General features: G+C 40.7%; 1 protein-coding gene across 4 annotated transcripts in view; it reads right to left on the bottom strand.

The window, feature by feature from the left end:
• The window catches only part of Clint1 (clathrin interactor 1), a 58,781-nt gene that overhangs the window by 12,706 nt on the left and 19,400 nt on the right, over nucleotides 1-26,675 (bottom strand). For 2 of the 4 annotated variants that reach the window (XM_027425272.2, XM_027425274.2), the window contains exons 2-8: nucleotides 14,032-14,136; nucleotides 13,413-13,509; nucleotides 11,237-11,345; nucleotides 10,231-10,395; nucleotides 6,931-7,108; nucleotides 3,391-3,637; nucleotides 2,464-2,533 (exon numbers count right to left, since the gene is read on the bottom strand). In XM_027425272.2, coding sequence (XP_027281073.1) covers nucleotides 2,464-2,533; nucleotides 3,391-3,637; nucleotides 6,931-7,108; nucleotides 10,231-10,395; nucleotides 11,237-11,345; nucleotides 13,413-13,509; nucleotides 14,032-14,136 — 971 coding nt within the window. Of the gene's footprint in view, nucleotides 1-2,463; nucleotides 2,534-3,384; nucleotides 3,638-6,930; nucleotides 7,109-10,230; nucleotides 10,396-11,236; nucleotides 11,346-13,412; nucleotides 13,510-14,031; nucleotides 14,137-26,675 lie in introns of all 4 variants that reach the window. The other 2 variants (XM_027425271.2, XM_027425273.2) reach the window with 1 other exon arrangement.

Raw genomic sequence — 26,675 nt, 5'->3', positions numbered from 1 at the left:
TTGAATTATTAAAAAGTAATTCTGATGTCAAACCATGTTCAGTTGCTTTTGAGAAAATATTAAGATAAATTTTAAGGGTAAGAAACCTTTCAGATTTCATTTAAACCCTGCCTCAGTTACTATATTAATATTTACTGGTATTCATACAATTAGTCTACCATTTACACCAGAGAAGAAAAACCACTCAAAGGTTCCTTTCCGCTCAAAGTCATCTTGGGATCACACAGGAGGAAAGTCACATCCACACATCTGACCTTCCTAGTTAGTTAATTCTTCCTTGACTGCTCCAAAGATGCCCAAAAGGAGCCTTTGAATATTTCATACTGGGAAGTCCAAAATAATTGATATTCCATGACACTATATCTACATTAGATGGCTGTATGCTAACTACCAGTTCACAGTATAGTTCAAATCTTAAGCAGACAATAAAGATAGCACATCAGTTGTTAAGTAACCACTGAGGGCACTGCAGCCTCACTAAGTTACAGTAATTTTAGGACAGTTACAGAACAGACTGGTTAAGGAACTGAAGAATCTCAGAACTGGGTCAAACCAGGTTATCTTCCAAGTTTATTCCTAGGCCAGTTATTTTATGACAGCAGGCAAGAAAGAAGAGAAAGTAACTGGTGGTTCTGCATTAATCAGATGTACTAATCTATCAGTGAAAAGTAATTTATATCATGAACTTATGCTTAAAGCAAACAAGCAAGTTTAAAAACAATTCTGCTTTTGAGAATTATTACACACAATTTGGAACACAGCTGCTCTTTGGACACTAGTCACACCCCAATCCTGCTGATCTTCATTTTAATGAACTTTAAACAGCCTTAGAAAAGCTATCTTCAAAAAGCTCTAATTCTGAGTTGCTTTTGCTTGGAATACAGTAGTTTATTAAGACTATAATCATGAAGTGCAATCCTCTGGTATCAGTTTACTTGAAATCAACTTATTAGGAGTTACTTAAAATATAGCACATATTGGTGATCACAATGAAGAAATCCAGTCTCCTCAATGAGAAAGGCTTGGTCTGCTGTTCCATGTGATGTTTCTCCTCCTCTCTCTTCTCCTGACAGCTCTATTGTCTGTTGCCCAGGCTACTCTGGAACTCCTCAGGCCAGGTAACCCCCCTCCCCCGTCTACCAATAGCTGTAATTATAGGCATGTGCATTCTGCCCTGGCCATAGCCCTCTTACAATATGCTTGATGGGGAGATAATATACATATTCATATAATGCCCCCTTTCCTCCAAAGCACTCAGCATGTTTATAACTAGGTAATTAGTCATTACCGCCCTTTGACTAATGATTACTTCCTCCATTTGACTTTTCCAAGAGCCAAAGAATTCCATTTTAAGCACCCAACCAGTGTCTGGGTCAGCAAATGCTCACTGACAGATGAACAAGAAGGTAATGAACACTAAACATATCTGCTGTTGACAACCACAATGAAGGTTTAGGGAAAGTCATAAAAATGTACAGAGTAACACATCTTTTTGTAAAAATTTTTAAAATGTTAATTTTAATTTAATTTTTCACATCTGCAAAATTATTCTTAAGAGCTTAAAAATGCAAACTACAAAGCCTCCAAAATCTTTGTGGAAAATTTCATAAGTATATTAAACTCTGAAGGAGGAAGCAGTATAGAGAGGAAGCCAAACAGAGAGGAAGCCTTGTAAGTTAAGACATGTTACAGTGATCTGAGAACATATTTGCCATTCACTAATATTGGTGACTACCACAAACAAGTTTTTTTTCCCCTCAAAGCCTAAAGGTCAGAAAAAAGATATAAAATTGAGTGAGATACTTTTCAAAGAAAGCTTTGAGAAATGAGTGCATGCATATAAGATAAAAATAGGAACAGTAACCCCACGACAGACTCACAAAGGCCATAGGCACCAAAGACAATAGGGGCAGAGGCTACCAAATTATCATTTTCTCCATTAGGCAGTTACATAATTCTCTCCAAACAGCACTGAGTGCTCATCAATGTCATATTAGCAAATCTGGAAGTATTTTTTTTGCAGGACTGGAGAGATGGTCCAGAGTAATCCAAATGCTTGGCAAGTGCTCTACCAATGAGCTATATCCCCAAATCCCTTTCTAAATTTTATTTGGAAACAAGATCTCTTTAGGTTGCCCAAGCTGGCCTTAAAATTGTAATTTTTTCCTGCCTTAGCCTCCTGAGTACCAGCGATTACAGGCCTGTAAAATCAGACCTGGCTAATTGTTTCTTTAGAGACAGGATCGCTCTACATAGCCCTGGCAGTCTTGGGTCCCACTGTGTAGACCAGACTGGCCTTGAACTCTCAGAGATCTGCCTGCCTCTGCCTCCCAAGTGCTGGGATTAAAGGTGTGAAACACAACAGCTGGCTAGAATTTTTTTTATTACTTCCTTCATATAGCATTGAAAAGAAAATAGCAGAAATGGCAGTTGATGGAAAGAAGGCGCCAATGTGCAGCTTACCTGTTGACTGGCTATTGCCATCAAACAGGTCAACGAGGTCCCCTGATGACTTGCTGTTCGGCACTGATGGCTGAAACAGTGGGAACAGAGAGTGAGCTTACAAAGAACTCCAGTGCCAATCCCCAATCTTGACAGAAATTCTGTAATTATCTAAACAAGGCTAGATTTAGATTTCTAAAAGTAACAGGCCTTGAATCCTTTTAGAGGAAGAGCAAACATAAGAACTGTGAAGTCCTAACACATGTCTCTTTTCCCCTAAACAGGCTTTCCCCCGAGTCTAATAAAATTTTATTAAGGAAATATGTATGTGTGTATATCAATGCATATACAAGTGCAGGTGACATGGAGTTCAGAAGGGGGCCTGCAAAAGCAGTGCACATCTCTCTACAGCATCATCTTGCTATGTAGCCCAGGGTGGTCTTAAACTCAATCCCACCACCTTAGCTTCCCAAGTGCTGAAATTACAGGTATGCATGACCAAACAAAGTTCTAACATCTGAATTTTAACTCACTTTTCTTCTGTTACATTTCAATCTGGAAAATTTCATACCAACCATATTATAGCACCAGCCTGCTCTTTTATCATTTCTCCAAATTTTCAAATATGCCCATGCTCTTTCCCTAGTGAATGTGGTGGAGACTGGTGATGCTGGTGTAATGAAATGGGCACAGATAGGATAGCTACACTGAGATCCACAACCTCCCTGTGTGGATGACAGTGTTATTTCTACCTCACAGAAAAAGTCATTCAGCACTGGGACAGGTTTCTTACCCCAAGGAAACCTCTTGTTATTAATGACTGAATAGGGCATGCCAGGTGATCTATAATTGACACAACTGATTAAAAGGCCCCAGCTAAGGCAGGAACTCTGAGAGCAGTTTATGAGAATGAGGCAAACATGCTGTGTAGACCCATGTTACCTGCACCTTCGCTGAAGACTGAGGCGTGTGGGTTGGAGCATTCTGATCCGGGCTGGCTTTGTCCCCTGTGTAATGTGCTGCTGCTCCAAGATCAATGGTTTTGGACGGGTTTGCTGTGCGCTTGTGCCTGGTTGTGGTGGTCTCTGTGGCCTGTGTGATATGGATATGCTTCGTTGTCACCGTTTCCTCTTCATCTTTGAATTCACCTTTGGGAGATCTGCCTCTTCTTGCTTTCTTTTCTTCATCACTGTCACTAAAAGATATTAAAAATGAAACAACATAATAAGACTTGGGAATATTGTAAGGAGTCCTTAGTGATTAGAGTGAAGAATTTCAAATGCACTAATTCCAAAGTTCCACACTTCGACTGTTTGACAGGATCAACACAAAGTTATTTAGGCTGCTGAATAATGATGTGTATGTATTAGGGAGGGGAAGAGGGAACGTGCACAATTTCCTAGTTAAGTCTTAAAACATCCCTGTATTTTTGCCTGAGCAAAAGAATGACTGAACTACCTTAGTGTTTGTTACAGATTTAAAACTTAACCATTAGATAAAATAGCAGCATGATGTCAGAACCAGCTGTTGGAACTCGGTATCACAGGAATATTCACAATCTCAAAATATACTGTACAATGTCTATAATTTCATTTCTTCTCTTTTTCTTAAACATTATTACCAACTTTCTTAAAAGACAAGAATGCCATATAGTCTTAAATGATCTCTAGCTCACTATCTAGCCAAAGATGACTCCTTATCCTCCTGCTTCCACATCCCGAGAGGTCAGAGGCTGTGATGCCATACCAAGCTTTTACAGGTCCATCTTAAGAACTCTGTTAGTGATTTTCATGCAGGAAATGTAACAAAGAGTAACTAAGGTGAGGCATGGGGTGCACCCTGGTAACCCTAACACCTGGATGGAATGGCAGGAGCCTAAGGTCATGGCTCTACAATGAGCTTAAGGCCAGCCTGAGCGACCAAAGATTGCTTCAGAGAGAAGGAAACAGTGAAATTTCAATGGTCAGCTTAAAACTCTATGCCTTGTCAACCATCACCTGAAAACCAATACAAATATGAAGCAATCTTTTTTGTAACTGAGCTTCATTTTGCTACTCTGTCACATCACACATTACCTAACTGTCAACTGTTAGAAACTTAGCTGTATTTAAAATATTTCCAAACAAGTATTTTACTCATGTTAACACTGCAAGTCAACCAATCAAAACCCCCACAAAAGCAAACCCCCTAGAAAGCAGGAAACCAGGATTTTCGTATGTTGGGAATGAAGAGACTACTAGAATATCAAGCCATTGGGTTTCTGTTTGGCTGCAAGCAGGAGGAAGGAAGAGAGCGAGCACCATGAGAACATGAAATATGTTCCATTACCTATATTACATAATTGTAGAGAGGGCAGTTTAGTTTATAAGTATCCTGGAGCAAAATGCTTGGATTTCTCCCTCAAACTAGGACTATACTGATGAAATGTAACTGTAATGTAAAGCAATCTCAACTTAAATACAGCACATGGGCTGACAAGAAGGCTGGAGATAAAGCCCCGAACAAAGGGAGAGCAAGAGAATCAACTCTACAAGTGGTCTTCTGACCTGTACTCTGTGCACTCCCATGGGGGTGGGGGGAGGGAAAGAATGGTTTCCCACACAAAGCACAAGAGTTAAATATCCTTTTAAACAGAGGGATTCTAAGGAACATACAAGTTCTGATAATTACAAATAAAGCAAACAACAACAAAATGACCTCACGATTGTATCAATAACCTTGTAAGTAAAACTGATGTTTGACATCTAATTGTATTTCAATGCAAGATAATACTTTGAACATTCAAGAACTCCTGACTCCAATAATGAATTAACAGACAAGACTCTGGTCACATACAACTCTGTCTAAAATATACTGTTTTCTCATCAATACTCTGAACTGCAACATGCACACGTGTCTAACTGGTATTTGAATATAGTTTAGACCTTTAAACCTGAATACGGTGGATCAAAGGAACTCAGCCCACCCTGCCTCAGTGGGAATGTAAGGAAGAACAACCAATGATAGCACCACCCTGGCCAAAACCACTCCGGCAAACATGGGAGGCAAAATAAATAAATAAATTAATTAAAAAAAAAATAAAGAGCAGAGACCAAGGCAGAGAAGCATCCCCAAGGATGGGAGGGCAGAAGGAGGAAAGAAATATAGTGTGGGACTACACACCACTCTATCACTAAGATCCTACCTTACTCAACTCCAGAAATAGCAATGAAACACTCAGCTGCTACGTTTTTCAAGTGAGAGCAAAACCTTTTACACACAGGCCATACGAATCTGTGTCTAAAACATTTAGGGAAGCCAGGAGAGTACTCAAACACTGTTTCCCAAAGTTCAGTGTTCAAAACTAAAACATGCAGGCAGACAGGCTCCCATTACTGACATAAACTCTGTCCCTTCAAAGACCATGTTCCTATAACTCTTGAAAAGGGCATTCTAGAGATTTAATGACTCTGGAATGGCACTGAAAATACACTAAAAATGGGTGTTTAAAAGCCTATTTTAAAAATCAGATTATGTTTTTTATTTGAATTTCATTTCTATGATACCCTAAAACCAAACTATTATGAATCTATGGGTAGGAAAAAGATGCTATTTAGTTTAAAAAAAAAACAAAAAACAAAAAACCCAAAAAACTAATTTTACACAGGTCCACACAATCTGAATGGACCTCTTGTTTTACTTCTCTTGTTTGATATAAGTTCAACATAATCACCTACATCAGAAAATAATGTGTATAAATACAGGCCTGTACTACAATTCTAGATGCCAACTGCACAGGACTCTTCTGGTCATATGGGCATGGGATGGTAATGCAATGTCTCAGGTAGTTAAATTTCAGCTCTTAACTTTCTCTAAAACTTAGTGCGTAGGCATCATCATTTCCCCTACATTATTTTAGACAATGGAATCATCTGATGTCCCAAATTTAAAATGGTGAATAAAAATTTTATCAGAGATAAAAAACTTCAGGACAAGACTAAGATACCTGAAGAAAAATGCAGAAGACAGATGAATCACTATAGAAACAGGCAAGTGTGGACAGGGTGGAAGAAGTGTTAACACTAAGAGCACTTCTATCTGACCCAGTGTCATGAGAGATGGTTTTGGTGTGGGGCTGACTAGCAGCTTTATGAATGATTCCCCATTTGTTTTGCACAGGGCATTTCCAGGGAGTTGACATCACTCTGTAAGACATTACTGGAGAATATCCCACATGTGCCAAACTGCACATCAATACTGGCTTATCAGTTAACAAATGTTACCAAATTAACACAATCTTGAAACTTGGGGGAAGGACAAAGGTTATGTAACAGCCTTCTGTACTTTATAAGCAAGTTTCCTGTGTCCTTAAGACTCCTCTAACAAAGTCTGCTAAAAAACAAAAAGCTAAACTTCAGATAACATCAATATCTCAAAACCAGACAAACCCAAACCAAACAGCTGCAGAAAGCCGACACCCCTCAAGGCAGCAGCAGAGAAGTGGCACACCTGCACCTTTCCGGAGAGTCCTCCCGGTCTTTCCTCCGAAACTTGCTGATGGTGTCGTCGATTGTGCTTCCGATCTTATCGCTCAGCTCCCCTAACTTGTCACTGAATGGAAAAGCACTCTTGTTTTTATCCCACTCTTCATCCCACTTGGACTTGGGCTCAGGATCATATCTTTCATCTGTGTAAACAAGAAAGAAAGAAACAACTAAGGATATTAAACTTGGAGGGAGCCACAGTCCTTCCTTCTGAAGACTTTCTCATAAAACATTACTTTTAAGAGAAAACAGAAATCTCCCACAGAGCCACATGCACACTGCATGGTGCAGCTCATGCCAATCATCTTGTCAGGAACGCAGATTCAAAGCTTTTCTTCATGAGAATGTCACAAACTTGATGACACCCTGAACCCTACTGTAGAGAAGGAGCGGAAACACAAAATACACATTCCATGAACACAAGATGAAGGAAAAGCGTTCTAGTTTTCAAGTCATTAAACGAATCACATTTTATTCTCATCTCAATGGTGCTTAATTTTATGAAGCTAACAACAATATCTTAAAAGAATAGAAAGTAAAGCTAGGTGTTATAGCACAAGTCTGTAATCCCGATATTCAGGAGACGGAGCAAAGGGAGTGCAAGTTCTAGGATGACTCAGGCCACAGCACAACAGAACTTGCTTCCAACAAACAACTAAGAAAGGCAAGGAAGGGGGTGGGGAGGGTGCTGAGACTTGAAGGGACAGGGAGAAGAGAACAAGGCTGGAAGAGTGAGCACACATATGCAAAGCAAACTATCGAGACATGGAGGCAAGAAGCTGTACTCCAGACTGCTACAGATTAAAAGCTGAGTGATCATGAGACCAAGTGTTCAAGGCCATCCAGTGAACTACAACACAGCGAGATATCCTCTCAAAAACAGATGAAAGAGGAAAGACAGACAGACAGAAGAAAGGAAATCTTAACTGGGCAACCAACCAATCTACTCTAAAAACACTTATTTCCCTTAAAGGACAACCTTGAGTTTGACTTCTGTGACCCAATTAGTTGAAACACAATAGATCCTAGAAACACAATAACCGAATGGATTTTAAGGCCTGGGAAAGAAATCTGTAATTTCCATAAAAAGAATTCTAACTTTTCAAACCTACACACTTTAGAACTACAAGCATGTCCAGCAGCTCTGAGCTAATGAGGACCCATCAGAGTGGCTGGAGACACACATGGAGAACCTCTGGAGTGAGTAAAGGACCACAGCGATACCATGATCTGCACTGGTGCTTGTCTGGAGCTCAATGAAGAGATGGGAATTACGGACACAAATAGAAAAAAGCAAAACTGGGATAGAGAGATATCATATGAGGTTTGAAGAACAGAAATGGTATGAACAGAGGCAGGTTAGGAAGCATAAGAAAGGGCAATGGAAAACAGGACAGCAAAAGGGAACTTCTACTCAGAACCCTTGTTTTTACATGCTGTGAGGGTATAGGTGCTATTTGGAAAAGTTCTTAAACATACGCTGCTGAACTGCCTGTTAGAACCTCAAGGCTAGATTTCACCAAGAGTTTAAAGATTTTAAAATACATGTAAAAAGAGCTGGGAACACAGTTCTGAGAGAAGGTTCAGATCTCATGAAGCCTGTGTTTAAATCCATATGCTGCAGAATGAATGGATGAAGGTCATCACCTGATGTCATAAGTAAAACCGCACAAAACAGTTAAAGCTGTTGAGAAATCCAAAAACCATTAATAAGAAACAAAGACTGTTAATGCAAACACAGGCTAGCCCACTGTGACCCTGTCTGCAAACTCACTCAACTTTCTAAATTCATCAGCTACAATTACACACTGTGCTGGTAACAAAATGGGACGCAAACACATAGAAGGAGGAAGTAAGCTGAAAATGGCAATTCAGCGATACAGAAAAAGCCAAGGAACAAAAGGACTACCTGGACAAATCCAGAGCCTTTTCATTATTTCAGAGAAGATAATGACTCCAAGACTTCAGTGCTTACTAGAAGAGACATACATTCCATCGATTCATGCGCTGGCTTTGTGTGATATATGAGGTAAGACTATTTTTGCTGTTAGAAACAACTTTTAATAATAACTAAATGCAGTATTGTTTTTTTCTCTGAAAGCAGGCAAGCAAAGGAACAGAAGAGTGAAAATATTTTATAGGAAATCACAAAATGATACATTTTATTATTTTTGAGACAAGGTTCACCACTATGTCCCTGGCTGGCATGGAACTCCATGTCAACCAGGCTGGCTTCAAACTCAGAGATCTGCCTGCCTCTAGTGTACATCACTATGCCTGGCAACAAGAAGTTTCTTTTTACCCATATCCACAACCTCAACAGATCCAAATGTAAGCAAAGTCAGACAGAGGTGCAGGAGCTGGAGAGCCTCATTGAGCAAATGCTAAGGGTACATACAGCACTGGCCTGCACGTTCACACACTGGCCAGGCACTGTCACAGCTCACAGAAGACAGGACAGGCCTAAGACACATGCTACCCAAAAGAACGTCTATGTTTCAAGCACCCAATGTACTATTTTTACATGAAGAATAAACATTAGAAACAAATGTTCAAGCTGCCTTCTGAGAGGGAGAGGTGGACAGACAGAAACTGGGTCTTGACTAGTCTCAAACTGGCCAGGACTACTCTCAAACTCACTGTCCTGCTTTGGCCTCACAAGTGCTAAGGTTACAGGTGTGCACTATCACACCTGGCTTCCAATTCCTCTCCACTGTGTTATGAACAACAAAGAAAGCAACAGCAGACATACAAGAAGAGGTGACAATATAGTCCGCCATCTTTTCCTGGGTTATACATTGTGTAATTAAGGGAAGAGAACTGAGGCTTCCTGGACTTACAGAAACATAAATGTTTGGAACCATAGCTAAACTGGTTTTGAACTAGAAAGACCAATCTCATGATTAAACTGGCATGCTGGAAACTGTTAGAGGAGCTTCCCTTCTGTAAGAATGCTAATCCTAAGAGGAGGGTGTGTGTCTCTTTGTTCTCTGGTTAACTCAAAATGTTTGCACTTATCTAACTAGCCATGGTCACTAAACCCTATTCTTTGGATCCACAATAAAAACAGAGAAAGATTCCAAAGATCCGAACAAACAGGAGTCAAAATATTACATATATCTTACAATTCTGTGTATTCCTGGAAAAAAAAAACATTTTTTTGTTTTGTTTTTGTTTTTGTTTTTGTATTTCAATGACTTTTAAAATACACCCAAGGCTAAGTAAGCAGCAGCCCTGGTGACTGTGGCCTGGCCCTGATACTCACTGTATCTGAATCCGCCAACGCTGTCTGAGGAGACCCCAACATACTTGTCTTTGTTCTTCTTTGCTTTCTTTCGCTCTTCTCGAAGCCTGTCATCATCCTGTGCAAATTCAACCAGTTCCTTTACTTTCTGTCGAATGTTTATACCTTGATCCTTGCCGTGCTCATCTTGAGGACAGTAAAGGAAAAAGCAAACTGTAAGAACTCTCTTAGTGTGTACCAAACGGTTTCAGAAAATAGAAATGAAAACAGCTTCCAATTTTTTAAGGAGGCAGATTATGGTATTAGATTCTAACTTGACTTGATGACTCTAGACAACAGAACTAGACAAGATTAATCCATGATCTACTGAAAAGGTTACAAATGGTGAATACAGAATGCATAGAGCTGAAAGTGTTTTCTATCACATTTTAACAAATAAAAAAGGAACCACTCATTTTTAACATTCTGATGGCCCAAAAGCACCCCAAGTATCTTGATTTCCCCAAGTTTGGGAACACTAACTAGGACTCAGTATAGCTAAACCCTGACATTTTACAGTCATTACAAGTAAAGCAGGCTACAAAATGAAATGCTCACTGCCCTCTGCCGCTTTCACATTCAGAACACACTCTGGCTTGGCTGTCGAGGCACACACAGTAAATGCTATCTGGTGGGAGGGGGCCCGGCTTCAAACAGATGTGTGTGTTTTGGAGCTCTAACCTTCTCTTCCCACATGATTAAAGCTATTCCTTTATGGACACCACAGGGGACCAGTCTCCAGTGCATATTTTAATATAAACCCCAACACTCATGTTGTGTTGGTTCTGTTGTTATTAGCCAGTCCTTTCTGCAAGCTCCTGTCTTCACTAATTAATACTCTAGGGCCCCACGCCTTGGATTCTGCACTCGTCACACAACCAGCAAGAGTCACATGCTAATTAGAGCAGAGAAGCTTCCAAGCTGGTTCAGGTGACTGACAACTCCAACTACTGTTTTAATTTGCTTATGAGGGTTTTCTATTGCTCACCTACAAAGTGGTAATTTTCCAGGGATCGCAAATCATAAATGTGCTCTCTGGCACTTGTAACAACTCTCTCCGATCCATTTCTTATGAGGTAAGCCAGGAGCAGCAACGACTGTGGAAATATAAAGCACCAAATGACTCAATGGCATAAGCTCTGGAAGAGATCTGGTACACAGCTAAACACAAAACTCCAACATTACTAGATAGAAAAACTTCATGGTAGTGGTGAGGAGTGTGTCCTTCTCTTTCTGTTGGAACAAAACATACAGTTTGAACTTCGACCTGAAATTCCTCTGATATCTAGTATAGTAAATAATAACAAACTATCTAGTCAATGGCCACTTTAAATCAAGATTTAAAAAAACAAACACACCCAGTAATTCTGACATTCAACATTAAGGGTATGATTCAAACAAATCAGGGGATTTGGGGGGGTCGACCCAGCTTTCACTGTGGGCATTACAGAGCAGAAATACTAGGAACTTGAGAAGATGGGTCTGTCTCTACAGGACCTTGCACCATTGATTCCTCAGATAAAATCTCATTTGGATGCTAATCAGGTTTCAAATGTAGAAAAAAAAAAAAAAGCTAAGAAAAACTGAGCATTTCAGAAAACTTTGCTAAAATGTCAACTTCAAGGATGCTAAGGGCCTGTGGCTTCTGGTGCTGTGATAGCTGGGTGCTGAATTAGGCAGTGCTGGCTCTTGTACAGTTTTGTGAACACAGTAGGGACTACTCTCCTGTTTTCTCATAGGAAACTTCATTTCACAATGATTCCATGTCTGAGGGTCTCTGCAGGGTGGTGAAACCAAGAGTACAAACAGGGATTTTACTAGTAACTGAGTTTTGGGGGTTGGTTTTGAGACAGGGTCTTACCAGAAAACCCTAGATGGCCTCTAGCTCACAGTAGTCCTCTTGCCTCAGCCTCCTAAGTGCAGAGATTATAGCCCTGTGTTACCATACTCAGATTTCTTAGCCTTTTTTTTTTTTTGAAAAAGTAGTACAATATTTAAAAGTCTTCATTTCAGAAAAATTTATACAATTTATAGAAATCCCAGAGAATATTTTAGCAAACAAACATCATAAAAGCAAAACAGAATTTGTTGAACTTGACAGCACACACCTTTAATCCTAGTACTTGGAAGGCAGAAGGCAGAGGCAGACAGATATCTATGAGTTCAAGGCCAGCCAGGACTACAGAGAGACCTTGTCATCCCCCCAACCCCAAATTCATAGAATGAGGAGCGTGGCTGAAGAGAAAGCTTAGTGAACAAAGTACTCACCATGCAAACATGGAAACAGAAGCTCAGGTCCCCATCACCCACATAAAAAGCTGGGCAGACCTGCCTGCCACCTGTAATCCTAGTGCTCAGGAGATGGGGTCCCATGGCAAACTGGCTATGCTAGCTGAGTTAGAAAGCTGAGTCCAGTGAGACCCTGCTCAGAAGATAATGTGGGATGCCTGAGGAAGACACATGAGGCAAAGCTCTGGCCTCCACACACACTCAAACCACTCACACACACTCAACAACAACAAAAACCTCCAGCTAAAACAGGTTTTTAATCCTGAGAGTCAAAATATCTCAAACTTCAAATGTGAGTACTGCATTGGCATGCAGCTTGTTAGTATAAATCCTATTTGGAACACAGCATACTTTGGAAATAAATTTTGAGGAACAGGAAAACATGATGAAAGAGAAAGACCATCACCTTGCTTTAGAAATACAGAATCAAATCTAAATGAAGTGAACCTGACAAAAAGTACATTCATAGATGAAAATGTCAGGAAGTCGACATATTCCACAGTCTCAGTTTGTAGACTTTGTTGTACTGAATACTATTACAATACAATTATAAATTGAACAAAGTTTATGCAGAAGTGATAAACATGAGACTGGTTTTCAATCTCAAATGCTCATATAGTGAACATGCATATGACTAGAGTCAATACTCAGAAACATCAAAAAATTTAGAAGAGAAAAAATGAAGAAATAATAAAAATCTTCAATATTTAAAAGAATACAAGTCCGAAAAGCCCTCTGCTATATGAAGAGCTGCTTATGACAGAAACAGAAAGCAGACACAGCCACTTCTTGTGTGTCCCAGAAAAAGTATAGGATTTAGTGCACTGCAGCCACTTCTACGCTGTCAATACTCACTCTTGGGGCTCCCATCATACCTTATAAACTCTTCTCCAATTCTTTTTGTTGTCTTTTAGCATTCGGGACCAAAGCATGTTCATGAGCTCTGGGAATTGTTCATACATAAAGGTGGCCCTGAAAGAAAGGACCTTCCGTAAGTATTTGTAGTAGGTTAACTTTGACAGTAGATGGCAGGCTTGCTCTAGGTCCTCCAGACTGCCCAAATAGCTTAAAAAATAAGCCTAAATCAAATTTTAATGACATTCCTCCTAAAATACGCCTCCTCTTATTCTGTGCAGCACCCAGCACATCTTGAAGGCCAGGAATTACTGTGCCATTCTGCAAGCTTTCCATTCACAGCCTCAGTGCCCCACATTATCACCAAGAAAAACTTTTGTAACTTTTACTTCCAATATTATATGTGTTCTTCAAAATTTGCATGAAAACTATAGTGAGCCTCTAAACTTGACTGACACATTTTTAAAAGCTAATTTTTAATGGGAATGGAATCTACATAAAACTCTCCATACTATGATCAAAACAGATTATGCAGAATGTATGGTTGCAGTTAAACAGTTTAAAACTGAAAGCAAACTTCACTTTCTGTGTAAAGACACTTTGATTCTCCCTGCACTGTTGAGTCAAATTACCACTTACTTGGCAATCTCTCCCATGAGCTGCCCAGAAGGTCCCCAAGGATCATCATTTGTTGCTTCTCGAACTTTAGACTCAATCTCTGAATAATTCATAACCACATTGGTGCTGTAGAGAAAAAATGCACATGTGTGCGTGTGCACACACACACACACACATAGATACACAAAGATTAGCATCAAAACTGAGCAACACATGAAAACGTAATCATGATTCTAGCATTATGTCCTAATGAGCTGCCTCTATGAGGTGGAGGTGGAAGGCAGCTCTGTGCACAGGCCACCCCAAGGACACCACACTACAGGTGTAAGCTATCCTAGGATTTTAGCTTTCAAGAATACAGATGAGAGATTCCATCAGCCCTAGTATGAGTCCAGGAGAAATGGCTTTGGATCCAATCTCAATGGACATGCTGGAGTCTATCATGGAAATAAGAAGTTGGTTTTTCTCACCATTGGTGCTTTACAAGAATTCTGTTTTGTGTTTACAGGACATCTATTCTCTTAAATTAAATTATAGGGGACTCTGACCTATATGACATTAAAAAAAAGAAGTGATAAGAAGATAATATTCTACAAACTGTTTAAAACTATTACCAACATCTTATAAATCCCTGTTTTTCTCTATCCAACAAATGCTGTTACTAGACAGTTATTGTAAACCCCACACCTTTACTGGCTACAAAATTATTTTCTTGGGAAACTGATTTAGATTTTCCTTCAGACTTCCAGTTTGTTGACAAGAATATGGAAGTCAGAAAGACCTGACTCTCATCCCATTTTGTGATCTTTGGCAAAACTGTTTGTCTTAACCTCAGTTTGCTCAACTTTAGAAGAGGTTATGTACCTCAAAGGACAGCAGAGCAAATGGTGCTGAGCTTGGAGTGTGACTTATGGGAAGTACTCAGAAATGCTAGGTCTAACTACAGAACAGAACAACCATCTTATAGCAAAAAATGCTTTCAAAGAGTAAGACACGAGAAAGCAAATGTTTGATTATTATTTTTTTTGAAAAGTTTGTCATGTGTATGGGATCCTAAGAAAGTAAAGTCATAAAAATGTGACATAGTGCAGTGCTCATTTGATATTTGTAACTCCAATTATTATCAAATGAGTGTTGTAACAGATGAACATGGCAATTCAAACCTTCCACTCAAAATCAAAACGTAGGATTAATGAATAAAATCAGACGTGAACAGCTACTATTCACATGCCTCTTTTGCTATGTGTGTCCCCCCCAATTTAACTTTTTTTTAATTGATTCTTTGTGGACTTCACATCTCTATCCCACTCATGTCCCTGCCCCTTCCCATCTACCCTCTACCCTTGCCACCCACCCTCAAGATAAAACAAACTAAAATTCAAAAGAGATAAAAGAAAAATAAAGCCATAGTGTGACACAGTAGTTCACACAGTATGTGCCCTTTGGTATATGTTACTTGCAAGTGTTCATTGCTAAGAGTCATTGTTCTGCTTGAGGCCTGTGGTTTTTGCTACACCATAGATACTGGGCTCTCACTGAGGCTCCACTTGGATACCCTGTTGTTGCTCTGTGTTGTGGAGATCCTGCAGCTTTGGGTCTGCAGGGCTGGCCCCCTTCCTGTGCTCCAGCAGATCACAGATGGGGCGGATAATGGGACGGGCCAACTCATAACTTTGGTTGTGGGTCTGGGTGGTTGCTGGCTTGGTCAGCCCACCAGTTCTCCCTCATCCACAACGCCAGGGTGAGCTCTCCAGCACCTCTTTGGCTAGCCTACTCTGCATAGTAAACAGCAAGGGGCAGGGCTGGTTCTCCAGCTCTCCTGTCCTCAGGGCCTGCTCACCTGTTCAGTCTCCCCACCTCCATCAACAGGGTCAGTTCTACTGTGTTGTCCAGTCAAAGTGCAGGGCCTGCTCTCAGCTCTCATGACCCAGGGGTCAGTTCTACCTTCTGCCACAACAGAGAGCAAGGGACAAGAGGAGGCATAGCCATCCCACCCCCAATGTGGTTTTTTAAAAGTCATCAAAAGTTGTTTTCTGACAGGTGGATCTCTGAGTTCGAGGACAGCCTGGTCTACAGATTGAGTTCCAGAACATCTAGGGCAACACAGAGAAATCTTGTCTCAAACCACCTCCAGCCCCCCGCCAAAAAAAAAAGTTGTTTTCTAAATAAGGAAGGTTCAAACTTGCTACTCAGACCTTTAAACCATTCACTCCTTCAAGTACTTTGCTTAAGACACCAATAAACAGACCCATGTCAGAACTTAGTTATACACATATCCCACTGAGTCAAGTCACTGAACAAACTGTGCCAGCTTCTAGACAGACACCCAGAGCACTGCTCCACCAAAAAAAAAAAAAAAAAAAAAAGTGAAATCCTTGTTGTTCTCTTAAATCCTGGGACATTTCCTCTGATTGCACTGCTCGTGTGATAATGTGACCCAGAAGTTATTTCCTCAAGGACCCATAACTCCTGCTGCCCTTGAAGACTATTAATAAATTTCCCTAAAATTGCAGTGATGATTCTGTTGACAACAATTTATGAATAAATAGTAGTGTTCCACAAACTATATCTGCAATGTAAGATGACACAAAACAATAGATTTCACACCACTTTTGTTTATCCTGTTAGTTGAAGACTGCATGGTTGTGGGCAGTTAAAAGCATCCAAAAGCAGCTGGGAAAATGAACAATACCAATTAGGATTATAATCCGCCTTGCATCTCATTACACGAGAGATTTCCGCTAAAAGATGAAGGAGTCTGCACTCATGCACGTAAAATATTTTCAGCAGAGCATTCAGCATGGCTGAGGCTCTCACAACACTACTTTCCTTGTTCAAGCTACAAAGCCTGTGGGTCAAATGAGAACCCTTCAAAGGCTCTTAGCTGAAGGCCTGCATGCTGGAGTGGTGTGTGTTTAGGAGAGGTGGCAAAGAGCCAGCAATTTAGAATTTCCTCATTTCCTTAGCTGAAAAACAATGGAGGCTATTAAAACATACTGTTGGCTATAAAAGACATCCACACAAGGATGTATGATGTTACTATAACAGCGAAAACCTAACACTTCCCACATGAACATTGTTTTAAAGCTATTTTCCAATAAAACTGCTACTTTCAAAAATGAGCAAAAAAGAAACATTTTTTTTTAAGTTTCACTAACTCAGAAACAACGGTAACTAAAACAAAACAAAGAATACTGTCTCATTCCATGATGTTTAAAAGCACTAATTTCTAAAAAGGCAAAAACAGCAATGTTGACCCTTCATTAATTGGATACTCTCTATCTTGGACCTATTCTTAACATCAGCAACACTTTAAAAATGGAAAACAATTCCCTTCAAATATGAAAATTAAAAACAACTTTACATCCAGGTAGCTTAATTCTAAATCTTCCCAGGACTGACAGAGACTTATGTCCCTGACTATTTCAGTCACTAGAGGGGGCCCTCTAACCAGTGCTCGGACATGCAAACTCTAGAGAAAGGTCTGAATTTGACTAAGCTGGAGAGGGGAATAGCTTCCCAGGACCTGGGCAACTGTCAATCAAGTAGTTTCTGTGCTTGTAGCAATCTGGGCTCAAACTGTGAATTTACAAAGCTCTTAAAGAGGTGAAAAGAATAGGACAAGTATCACCACCACCCTTCTTAGAAGGCAATGATGTTGCAGAGTCTGTCTGCAAAGAGTGGCCCTGCTGCTCTTCATTCCCCATTTCACCCTTACTTCATCACCCAGTAAGAGTAAAAAAATCAACTTATGTTCCCTGCTTAGTCCGTGCCCAGGTTATAGAGACAAAGCTACCCAAAGGAAACACTAATACAGGACTTTTGCTTACAGCTGTTTCTGATCCATGTTCAGGAAAACCATTAGGGAAAAATGAGTGGCAACAACAAAACCTTGCATACTCCCATCTTGCTGATATTCTGCAAGATATTGTCAAGAACATACTTTACTAAAAATACACACCAAGAAAAAGTATAAATTGTGAATGAAGGAATGATGTGGTACCAAGTACTTTTCTCACTCTCTCTTTTCCCAAATGGGGTCAGATGGGTTTGTGTCTTCCAGGCATCACCCTTTTAGTCTAAGCTTACAACTTTGCTCACCCCAAGATCATGAAATATTGAGACCTCTAAATGATCTGTCAAATTCAAATATACAAGCTTAAGACAGAAAGACAGCCAGAAACAGACCCAATAACTCAGTTCCCAGCAATAGTATTTTCTTCACACCGACTCAGATTTTCCCGATTCATCTCCACGAGCATTATTTTACTCTAACCAAGAAAAACTATAAAATGTTACTAAAATGCACATCAAATTCTGTGTCACTCACAGTTGGCTACATTTTAATTATTTTATAGGTTAGAAACATTAGTATGAGCAACTGGGATATTGCCGGCACTTCCAATGTTCCTTTATCTGGATAGTAAGTGCTTCAATAAGTGCTATCTACCCAGTGGTATGTGAATAAGCCATTGTACAAATTTAAATACCTACAACTGGAATAGTATTTCTAAAACAGGAATTGAAAATTAAGTCTACATCTAAGCCACCTCTTAAACGTCTATGCCAGAAGAACTTCAAAAGGACATTTTGGTAATGAAGGTTTGTGAGACAGTTATGCTCCCTGATAAATACCAATGTGAGGCTGGGTTACACTCCTGCAACACCCATACTTTGGAGACAGAGGCAGCAGGATCAGGATCAATACTGCAGCTGGGCTATGCTATAAGACCTGTCTCAGATAATGTCTTTAAATGTTACAGCACCCTAATTAACACAAGAAGACATCAAGTACAGGCACCATACTGCTACAGAACTTAATGTTGAAATCACATTTAAAGATAGACTCTCAGCTACTGAATTTTTTTAGCATATATTAAATACAAAGTATCTGATAAAGAAGAAAAATGGAATCTAAAAAGATGACTCGAAGGTTAATAGCACTTTCTGCTCTTTCAGAGAGGACCAGAGTTCAGTTCCCAGCACTATGGTGGGTAGGATATTCACCAAGCTCCTGTAACTCCAGACCTGATTAACTTTTTGAAGTACTAAGACATACATATGAACAAATAATAAATCTTTTTGTTGTTGTTGTTGTTGTTTTTCAAGACAGGGTCTCACATCTGTGTGGCACTGGCTGTCCTGGAACTCGCTGGGTAGACCAGGCTGGCCTGGAACTCACAGAAATCAGCCTGCCTCTGCCTTCCTTGTGCTTGGGATTAAAGGTGTGCACCACCACTGCCTGGCCAATAAATCTTTATTTATTTTCTTTAAGAGATGAAAGTAATTTTTCTCCTCTCTTATGCCTGTACTCTCTCTGTGTCACACACGGAGGTCAGAGGACAACTTGCAGAAGCAGGCTCCTCTTTCCACCAGGGGATCCCTAACAATATACTCAAAGTGAGAAAAAGTGAGAAAAACTTTCAAGACAAAGCCCTAACACACTTGATAGATGAAGATTGGGTACCTTCAGTCTGAATGAAGCCATGTCTACAGAGACCTAGGAGTAGGCTGTAAATACTATTTTCTTACTACAGAGTGGCCAATATTTACAGCCACTTGCATTTTTATTTGTCAAAACAAGACATTTTTGTGGGCAGTACACGTCACTCACTGACTCTACAGAGCTGACAAAAACCTTGTGTATGTATCTGAGCAAGCACACTCACTGAGGCCAGAAGAGGCACTGGATCCAGGATAACTCAAGTTCCCTGCAGGCAGGCGCAGGTGCTCTTAACAGCTGAGCCATCTCTCAGCCCCCAGAGGTGACTGAGACAGTTTCCCCCAAGGCCTCCACGTTAGAGATCACCCTGAACTGTGAGGTGGCACACAGTAGTAAGAAACTGAGCTAAATGAGACCGGTAACCAACCACACACAGCAGATCTGGGGCATGACAGAAGTATGAACTGTTTCTGTTACAAACTTTGCAGTTGTTTATTAAAAATGAAAACTTTGAACACAAGTCTAATAGGGAACCACTGCACTTTAGACTCATCAAGAGTTAATCAATGTCAAGGAATCATCTGTTAACAGCCACTGCGGACACTGATGCATAACACCACCCAATAAGTTCTCTTCTGGTTCTAAATTGTCTTTCTCTAAAGCCTCCAAGAGTAAAAAAAAAAAATAAGCATTGCAAGCTGGGCATGTTGACCTATGTCTGTAATTCCAGCACCAACAGCTGAGAAGCCAGCCTGGATTACACATTGTAAGATGCTGTCAGGGAGGGAGGGAGGGAGGGAGGAAGAGAGGGAGGGAGAAGCATTCTGAAACCCTGTAATTTTAATGTGTACACTAAGGAAGTATCTGTTCCCCTGCTTCAATGATCACATACTTAACACTCCAGGAAAATTCCCACTATTCTGTGTCAATGTGGAGGAGGCAACACTAACCAAACTCATGTACACATTTCTGAGATTCATAAATACCAGTTTGTTCATCTCTCCATCTAAAGCTGTCCTGTTTTTACAAGGCACCAACTTTCTTATTGTTGCTGATGGTGATTTAATCTGGCAAGTTTTCAGGAAAATCCTTGAGTAATTTATGAAACAGATGTGCAAAGAAAATGACATGAATGGGACAAGCCAAGAAAAATATCCTAGTGTCAGCAACTAAACCATGAGCTGTAGGAAGACACCACTTCCCTTTCCTTACACTCCAGAGGTGAGCAGCACTAAGCAAAACAAGCTACCCGACAGTAGCCTATTCTCAGACTTAATGTGGGCCTTGGCTTCAGGAACAACTCCACAACACAAAGCTACAGTAAAAGAGGATATACTGTATTTGTATGTGTTTTCATTAAGCCACTTCATCTACAGCCAATACAGAAATTTACAGAGATTGTAAGTTACTAGGGTGTGAATTTATGTCTATGGTGCATACCTACTGTTAGGATCTCTAAATAAACCAATCACTGGCATGCCTCAGTTTCCTCATTTAAAAAGTCCCTGTATATCACTATTAATCAAACAGTATGTGCAGGCAGTTAGCCGAGTTTTCTGATACCACTTACTGTTTTTAGGTTGAGTTTTCAGCCTAAATGACTTTGTATAGATTGAATATCAAACACCCTACTGGCTCATCTGTCAAAAGCCTGGACCCTGCTGGTGGCAGTATTATCAGAGGTTCTGGAAACTACAGGAGATAAGGTCTCTCTGGAAGAAGTCAGTTGGTGGGGAAGGTCCTCTGTCTCTACTGGTGCTATAATGTGAAGCTCTGTGCTCCATCTCCTCCTTGCCACAATGGGCTCGCACTACTGAGCCAAAGAGTCCCTTCCTGTCTGGGATGTCTGTCAAGTAACTAATCACAAAGACAGAGAAACTGACTATGAAGTCCCTCATCAGGAAGGCCATAATACATGTGATGCCTAATCCTGACTATCTCAAAAACAAATAATTAGCAGAGAGCTGGAGAGATGGCTCTCCATCACCCTCTTCCGGTAACTCACAACTACTTGTAACTCAGGGTACTGACATTCTCTTTTGGACTCAGTGGGCAACTGCACTCACACCCACAACGGATACAGATATGTAATCTACACATCCCAAAGTGAAACTCAATTTTTACAAAATAGTTAGTTAGCAGTTTACAAAATAATAGCTGCCAGTGTGGTTTGGTGGTACAGAACAAGGTCCTGGGTTCAATCCCCACCACAACTAACCCACACCCCAAGTATCAGAGTTCTGAGCTCTTAAAACATCCAAACCAATGTCTATGTCATTACTCCATGTGGTGTGTGGCTGAATAAGGGGGGGTCTTAGAAGTACCATAAAACCAAGTTTCCTTTCCAAAGACGTAAATTATACTAGGAAATATCTGGATAGTCATTGGGTCTTACTGGTTTGTGTGGAATTCTGCTCACTTCCTAGGAGGGGTGCTGCCTTTAAGACTTAGGCAAACTTACAGAAGAGACATTACTACAAAGCTTGTCTCATGACATGGCAGAGGTACTATTTTCCAGAAAGGCACCATGCCAGCAAGGGCTGAAAGATCAAGATGCTCATGACTAGCAAAACAGAATAAATTATACACAAGAAGTAGAATAAAAAGTAACTAAATTATGCTTTTTAACAACTACATAAAACATATACACATGGAGGAAAAAAACTCAAAAGAATCAAAACTCCAAACAAAACAAGATGCCAATGAGCTGAGTGGGATGACGGGAGATGGGCACTTTAAAACGTTTAGTATTATTTAAATAAAAAAAAAAAGAGGAAAAACAGTATCAAGACTTTGCCCCATTTTCTATCCAAGTGCTGGACAGCTGGACAGACATAACTGTGCTGGGCATCACTCCGGCTCCCTGGTTCAGCAGTGCCCCATCTGAAGATGGACACCTGCTCTCATCCTTTGGCTAGAACATCTGGCTGTCACTAGGACACTAGTCCCTAGGGATGATGGTCACAACCCCAAGTCACTTCTCTGTTTTCTGCTTTTTAAAAACTTTTATGTTTCTCAGTAACTTTGAAGATTAGTCTAAACAAGTTCTGTGAACATTGTCCCTGGGGACTGATGGCAGGTGCTCCCTGAGAAGAGGGTACTTTGGGGGGACTAGGCAGCGTGGGGTGCAGAGAAACTTCCCAACTGTACGGCTTCTCAGAGACTTGTGTAGCCTAACGGTTCATCCCAGGGCCCCAAACTGTACATTCCTCAAACATTTCTTTCCTTAACAGCTTATTTGAGTGTCCCTAAACCCATTTTAGTATGACCGTTGCAAACACAAGTGTTTTCTTCAAACCATCAAACACATTTTCACCTCACTACTCTTACTTTTATTACCTAATTTCTAATAGGGATGACTTTTCCTTTAGTCTTAATTTTTTATTTTTACAGCCCCTTTGGGAGTAGATGATGGCTCTGTGAGTAAGGGGTTTGCTGCCAAGCCTGACAACCAGAGTTCAATCCTGGAACCCACATGTTAGAAGAAGAACTGAGTTCTATACAATGTCCCTTGGCATCCAAGTGTGTGCCACAGTGTGCTTGCATGCACATGTACACCCATGAACATACATAATACAAGTAAAATATTATTTTTAGCTCTTGGTTAAGATTTCAGGCTTTTAACTTGTCTCAAGCCCCACCTACTTTTGGAGTACTTAAAAATCTCAGTTGCTCCTGAGTGTCATTTTACTTTCCCCACTTGCTGGCTTCACGTACTTACCTTACTTTTTATGGACACAAAGCTGCAGATGTGCAGACAGCCTCACGTATTGATGCATTTATACACAGAGTAAGACTCAGCACACCACCATTGTGGTGAGACACTTGGAAGGCCTGTTCTGGCCACTTCAAAGCACTGGGGACATTGTTAGGCGGTGATACTGCTATGCGAGTGTTCGGCAGAACTTATTTCTCTTTCTTTCCCGTTCCTGTATTGATTATTGTGCTGGGGATCAACCTAGGGCCTTCCACATGCTGAGAAAGTGCTCTGATCTACACTACCAACACCTCTTTTTCTGAGACACAGTCTTACTGTGTAGCTCTGTATCTGAAACTTGCTACATAGCCCAGGCTGGCCCTCAGGCTAAGATTACTTGAGTGTGCCACTATGTACAGAGCCCCGATTATCTCTGTAACAACAAACTCATCTCCTCTTATTCATTTCTCCCTGTTGCCCCAGCGTCTGGTAACCACTATTCCCTCTAGTTTCTACTTCTATAGTCAGCTTCTCACTATTTGACACCTGAGGGATCATTGTATCTAGCTCATTTCCCTCATCATGTTTTCCAGTTTCACCTATGCTACTGCATAAGACAAGAATTCTTTTTTTTTTTTTTTTAATGGCTGGTGAGTATCCCATAGTGGCTACACACATTGTCCTCATGTAGTTACTGAAGGACACAGTTGATCATATTTTGGCTACTGTGAATGCTTCAATAAACATGAGAGTGTTGTTTATCTCTTCAACAGATGATTTCCTTTGGATAAGCACCTGTATAGTGGAGCTACTATGTTTTTTTTTTTTTTTTTTGGATAAAGTATCTTAAAAAAATCTTATGTGTATGGGTATTTTGTCTGTATGTTTGTTTGTGCACCGTGTGCATGCATGGTGCCCAAGATCCCCTGAATCTGAAGTTATAGACAGTGGGCACTAGAAATTGAACCCTGGTCCTCTTGGAAGAGCAGCTGTGCTCTCACCACTGAGCCATCTCTCTAGCCCATTTATACCTAACTTTTGCTTTATGTCTCCATACTATTCTCTGTAATGGCTGTGCTAGCTTACTTCACTGCGGCCAAAGAGTGCCACCTCCTCTACATTCATACCTGACTTCTGCCCAACCCTTTGCCATTTTAACCCCTGCTGTTGCAACCGGGCTAATGTTATAGCACATCAGGCTTGCTTACTTTAAATCTCATTTGCTTATTCTTGTGTAAATAGGACTCTCTTCTTATTTAACACTGGGTGCAAAAAAGGCATTTAACCTTCAAAATTTTTATATTTTAGCTTTACATTTTAATTTCTAATCTCCACTTTATCATTTTATGTCAAACACCTTCCCCCTCACATTGTGCTAATTTTACATGCCACAGATTAACAGACAGACAAGGAAGTGCTCAAAGAGATGGATGGGTAGCCCCTCCACATGGCCTGACTCTCTAAAGCAGTGCTTCTCTGGGCCCTGCCCCTCAGGAAGAGTCGTAAGGTTGCTTACAAATGCCAATTAAAGATACATGTGATGTTTGCAAAAGAATTAAGTTCATTAAATCCCAAGAGTGAAAATGATTATTCTTGTAAACCAGAGCTGCCTTTAAGCAACAGAATGATATTTTTCTTTGTATTATTTGACAAGGAGTAATATGAGCTCTGGGCTCATCAGAAGGCTGGGCAGACTATATGAAATAGTTGGAATGCTTACAGCCTACCTGTTCACTCCATATGAAGAATACATGCTCTTCTAGTGGGAGCTCACTGACTCCAGACTGGGTAAGCTGCACAAGACCCAACTAGGCCCCCTGAATGTGAGTGTCAGTTGGGGGGCTTGGACAGTTTATAGGGCCACTGGCAGTGGAACTAGTGTTTATCCCTATTACATGAATTGGCTTTTTGGAGCCCATTCCCTATGGAGGGATACCTTGCTCAGCCTAGATACAGGGGGGAGGGCCTCGGTCCTGACCCAAATGATGTGGCAGATTTTGATGATTCCCCCATGGAAGGCCTTTTCCCTCTCGAGGAGTGGATGGGGAGTGGGATGGGGAGATGGTGGCAGGAGTGGGAGTGTGGGAGGGAGAGGGAACTGGGATTGGTATGTAAAATACAATTGTTAAAAAGAAAAAAAAAGAATATAGGCTCTTCTCTTTGACCCAGGAACAAGCTATTTTTGGTGTGTCCTTTCAGTCATACTTCTGACGTGTGGTGGTCATGTTAACCACCCACCCAGCCCCTTCCCTCAAACACTATACTCCTCTTGCATCCATGGGCAATCCCACCTGAGCTAAGAGCCTGAGCATTGCTGCTGATCTCTTCTCATAGTCTTCTCCAACAGCCCATATTCTTCCAGATCTTTCCCATGCCTTTTCCTACGTTCTTCTACAGAACACCTCCCTGCTTCTTCTGCCCACACCACACAGCACTATCTTAGTTCAGTCACCCTTTCCCCACCTGGACTGCCAAAAGTCCTCCAACTACTTTTCTACTTCTATTTACGAATTCCCACCAGGCTAGAGCCACAGGGAACTCTTGTTCACACACAAGTCCTACTTAAAGTTAGCAAAGTCCTCCACCCTCACTATTTTCAACTGGAAGTCCAAGTTCCTTGACATGAAGCAAGGTTCTTGCTGCACAGCAACTTACCATTCCAGTCTCATCACTTAACAAACAACCTTTAGGTTGCTTGCTCAGGTTTTCTTGTTTTTGTTTTTGTCTTTTGCCCTACAGCTAACTACATCATCATTTGGTTTTACAAATGCCACTTCTTCCACGAAACCTTCCTGTAGTGCCTGAAATAGATGGAGACCAACTATCTATACTTGCCTTCTACAACCCAACTAAAACAACAGGCGTCCTGCTGCAGGCCCGTTTCTTTCCCCTGCCCTGGACTTAAGACTAGGACATAGTACTGCGCTGACTTAAATCCCCCAAGTCCTGGGACAGGCTAGGTGACAGCAAATATCAAACCTTTACTGAACAGCCTCAAAACAGCAACCACAACAAATAAGTAAATAGGAGGCTGTGACACATGAAGACATACCAAGAGATGAAGCAGAGGAGCAAGAATCAAAGCTGACTGAACTCCCTCAGGGACGAAGTGTGCAAGAAGAAACAGTGAAGGTGGTTAAGAACTCCAGCTGCAATACCACAGACTGACAGAACAGCACAGAACATCTCAGTGAGCCCAAGGGCCTAGAAAGAAAGCTGCTTAGGCAGCTGGTTTACAATTTCTTTGATCCAACCAAAGTTGTCATCTGATACCAAGCCTACATTAGGTGGACAAGTTCAAGGAAACACACAAAAGATGTGGTTTAAATGTCTCCTCAATTAGTGAAAATGCTAATAAGCTGAAAGACAGCATAAATTACTAAGGATTGTGTCATGTTCAGCTGCAACCAGAACCACAAAAAGCTACAAAGAGAAAGAGTAGAGTGCTTCAGCATCATGACTCTCAACCTTCCTAACACTGCACCCCTTTACTACAGTTCCTCATGTTATGGCAACCCCCAACCA

This window comes from Cricetulus griseus, chromosome 7 (assembly GCF_003668045.3).
Source record: "Cricetulus griseus strain 17A/GY chromosome 7, alternate assembly CriGri-PICRH-1.0, whole genome shotgun sequence".
In the NCBI taxonomy this organism is placed as follows: domain Eukaryota; kingdom Metazoa; phylum Chordata; class Mammalia; order Rodentia; family Cricetidae; genus Cricetulus; species Cricetulus griseus.
The sequence above is the reverse complement of the archived record's forward strand: the minus strand, read 5'-3'. Positions and strand labels throughout refer to the sequence as shown.